At 53.5% G+C, this 3,836-nt stretch overlaps 1 protein-coding gene across 1 annotated transcript; it reads left to right on the forward strand.

Moving 5' to 3' along the window:
- Positions 1 to 286: 286 nt before the first annotated feature.
- LOC101618969 (duodenase-1-like) lies at positions 287 to 3,834 on the forward strand (the record flags this gene model as incomplete). The annotated part of the gene is made up of 5 exons (XM_004695727.1): positions 287 to 347; positions 2,349 to 2,529; positions 2,914 to 3,049; positions 3,230 to 3,490; positions 3,793 to 3,834. Coding segments are annotated over exons 1-5 (681 nt in total), but the record flags the coding sequence as incomplete, so codon positions are not given.
- Positions 3,835 to 3,836: the final 2 nt, after the last annotated feature.

Consider the following 3,836-nt stretch of genomic DNA (forward strand, 5'->3'; position numbering starts at 1 on the left):
TTTGACATCTCTACAGGTCACATCCTGCTCCCCACCCTTAGCTGGGTTCTTGTCTGGGTTAAAACAAGTGGTCTTTTCTGAGTTATCGGCTGTGGCTACTGATGTGGTCACTGTGGATCCTCACACCTCCCAGGGATTGTCATGAACAGCTGGATGGGGGCGGGGCAGCCTTCATAGAAAGCCTGGTCGGATGACGCTGCAAGCCAGAAAGGCGCCCCTTCTCACGAGCCATCGCACCTCCATCCTCTGTCGAAGGACGCCCCAGCCGCTGAACCTGGGCAGCGAGATGCAGCCGCTCTTGCTCCCACTGCTGCTGGCCTGTTTGCTGCCGCCCATGGCAGAGGCAGGTGAGTTACCAGCCCGACTCACAGGCCAAGGGACCCTTCCCCTTTATGCCTATGGGGATCTGTCAAGAGGCTGACACAGGCAGGGTCTCCAGGTGGGAATGATGTCGGCGAGGCAATATTCTAAAAATTTGGGAGTAAAAGGGAGCCGCAGTGAGGAAGACAAGTGAGTCGGAGTTAGGTGCAAATCTTCCAGTCTGTCTTCAGCAGAGGTTTATTTTATACATTTCAAGCAGGCAGGAGGATGATATTAGCATAGAAAAGGGACTCAGATCACAATCACCTTTTTGCTAAGAATAGTCTGGGGTCCTTTGACCTTTACTTGAGATTATAACATTCTAAAATCAAACCAGGTTAAAAAAAAGGTACATAGGTGCACAAAGTTTAAGACTAATATTACTATAGTGAAGATTCATTAAACTCCCTTAAACCTTATCTACTACTGAATGGGGTTTTTTTTTCTACCTGAGACACCCTGGAAGTCAGGAAGAGCAAATCAAATTTCAGAAGTTCTTTGAAGAAAATTGCTAAAAGGTTTTAAATGAGTTTCCTTGAGGTCTAGACAGTAGAAGGCATAATTTACTCAGAATAGGAGACATAGGTGAAATTCCTTATCTAAAGACTAGATAGTAGAATCCTGAAAGATTAGCCAGAAGACTTGTGTAAATTCCTTTGAAGTGTAGCAGGTAGAAAACCTGACTAGTTCTAAAACAGGCAATGTGGATGAATTTCCACATCTAAAGGCCGGACAGTAGGAAGTTTGAGTAATTCTTTAGAAGCTGAAGAGAAGGCTAGGTGAGATAGTACAGTGATAAAATTTGGGTTTTCCTCCATCCTGCAGTGAGAGAGACTTTGCAGAAACAGCCCTTTTGCTTTTTATTGATCAGTCAGTTGTCAAGTCACTTTTGATTTCAGAGGAATTTCTCACCCTGGTGCAGTGCTTGCTTGTCAGGGCAGGCAGGCCTTATGCAGCTGAGGCAATCCAATTGTAAGCTGAAAGTTGCTCAGAATATTTTGATATTATGATTATCCAAAAAAGGGAAGTCAAAACATAAGTTAGCAGTGGAAAGTCTGGTTTTTCAGAGCTTTTCCCGATCTACCCGGAATCTGTCAGACGAAAGACATTGCATAGCTTGTGTCAGGGATCTCCCTGCAGGACGTTCTAGCCCCAGCTGCTGTCCCACCTCAGATCCCAGGACGGTGTGGACAAGCTGCCAGCAGGGCCAGCAGGCCCAAGGCTGTTCTCAAGAAGAGCCCAGGAAGCTGTCCCCTGCCCCTCTCCCTCCCCCTGCCCAGCCAGCCCTGCCTCTGCTGTCTGGAGAGTGTGGCCTCCCTCGAAGTTCCTGCAGAGGGGGAACCTGACCAGGAAAAAACACTAACTCCCCTGCCAAGGGCAGGCTGGGCCTGGCCGGGTGAGGCAGAGGGTGCAGAGGGCTGAGCCCTGCTTTGCCTTTGCTCAGCCAAGGGCCTTCACCCCTCTCTCCAACCCTGCTGTCTCCCCAGCTCTTTAGCAGCTCCCCTGTTTTCAAGACTGAGCCACTGTTTGGCAGGCCCAAGCTTGTCTCCAGAGTCCCCAGCACTAGCCCCTGCAGCCCTGGTCAGCCCGTGGGGCTCTCGCTTCCTGCAGCCATGAGCAGGGGCAGTGGCAGGTGTTAGGCCCAGGGCCCAGGCTACAACACCCAGATCCTGAGGCTCAGCTTGGGCTCCAGAAAGCAGCACTGTCTGGGACGACACAGACTCACAAGGCCTCGCCAGTAGGGGACAGAAAACCAGGACAGGAATTTTCCAGAGGCTCTAGCACTCTCTGTCCCACACAGGTGTGCTCACCCAGCATGGGCGGGAGGTGGAGCCAATGCTGGCAGCTGGCTCCCCCCTGCAGAGGGGAATTGGAGTCTTGGGTCTCCCCCAACTGCCTCAGGCTATCCAGAGCCCCCAATGCCCACCAGGCTGAGCCATCAGGGTGGGGCAGTGAGGGGTGCATAAGCAGACCTGATATTTCTTCAGGAGAGATCATCGGGGGACATGAGGCCCGTCCCCACTCCAGACCCTACATGGCATTTCTACTGATATCGGTTCAGAACTCTGAGAGTTGGTTTGGTGAGAATTTGCCATTTAAGACCAAGATGTGTGGAGGTTTCCTGGTGCGAGCGGACTTCGTGCTGACAGCTGCTCACTGTAACGGGAGGTGAGGAGCAGCGGGGCCCACCCTCCTGAGAGCCCTACTTCTCCCTGTGGCCCCCAGCTCCTAGGAGTGCATGTGCCAGAAGTGTCCCCAGAGTGAGACAGGCACAGGCAGCTGGGGCGAGGGGCAGGGCAGTGCCAGCTGGCGGCTGCAGGAGAGAGAGAGCTCAGCCCCGTGGCTTCAATGCTGCCCTGCTTTGCATCAGATGCAGACTACTGGATCTGGTCACCATCCCTGGGGTCCAAGGCGCACTCACCAAGGGCTCTAGAGGCAGAGGGTGCAGAGGGCTGAGCCCTGAGGCCTCCACTGCCTTGATTCCCCCTCAGCTGCAGCCCTCCTCCCTGCCTGACTGTGTCTATGTGACCTCTCCCTCTGCTCTGTGTGTAGGGAAATCACGGTCATCCTCGGGGCCCACGACATCTCCAAGAAGGAGAGGACCCGGCAAGTCATCCCTGTGAAGAGAGCCATCCCCCACCAGGAATACAATAATAAGACGTTGGCCAATGACATCATGTTGCTGCAGGTGCGGTAACCCCTTGCTGCTCTTGCACATTTACTCCTGGGCTGTTGCATCCCTCGGACCTCATTCCCTTTTCCCCTCCGAGTTATGACTCTTTACTATTCTAGGGCTATGAGAAGGCAACCTCATTGCTGTCCTGTGTGTCAGTAGCAGATAAGGTTTCCTTTCTTTTCTTTCTGTCAGCTTCACAGGAAGGCCACAGTGAATACATATGTGAAGACCATCAGGCTGCCCAGGAAGAACCACTCAGTGATGCCGGGGAAGGTGTGCACTGTGGCCGGATGGGGGCGCTTAGGCGTCAATGCCCAGGCTGCAGATAAACTGCAGGAGGTAGACCTTAAAGTTCAAAAGAAGAATGTTTGCCTCCATCGCTACAAATACAGTTACGACAACACCATCCAGATATGTGCTGGGGACCCAGGCACAAGGAAGTCCTCATTTAAGGTAAGATCACAGGCATCCACCATGCCCATCTGTGTACACCAGCTTCTAGGAATGCAGGGCAGTGGGACAGCCATGTCCTGATTGACTCGGCCTCCACCAGCCATCTCCGGTGCTGCTGTCCTTGGGGATAGGAGACTGGCTCAGCTACCCCTGGGCAGAGGCTCCCTGGAGAGGAGAGGGAGGGGATTGCCAGGGCAGGTGGGAGCTCTGAGACCTGCCCTACCGGGGATCCCAAGGCCAGGACGTGGGAGGGTCAAAGCCAACAGATGGCCCAGCTCAATTCTCCCTCCATCTGCCCACAGGGTGACTCTGGGGGCCCCCTGGTGTGTGACCAGGTGGCTGAGGG

The sequence above is a fragment of the Condylura cristata genome, unplaced genomic scaffold (assembly GCF_000260355.1).
Source record: "Condylura cristata isolate star-nosed mole 26May11 unplaced genomic scaffold, ConCri1.0 scaffold00120, whole genome shotgun sequence".
Lineage (NCBI taxonomy): Eukaryota > Metazoa > Chordata > Mammalia > Eulipotyphla > Talpidae > Condylura > Condylura cristata.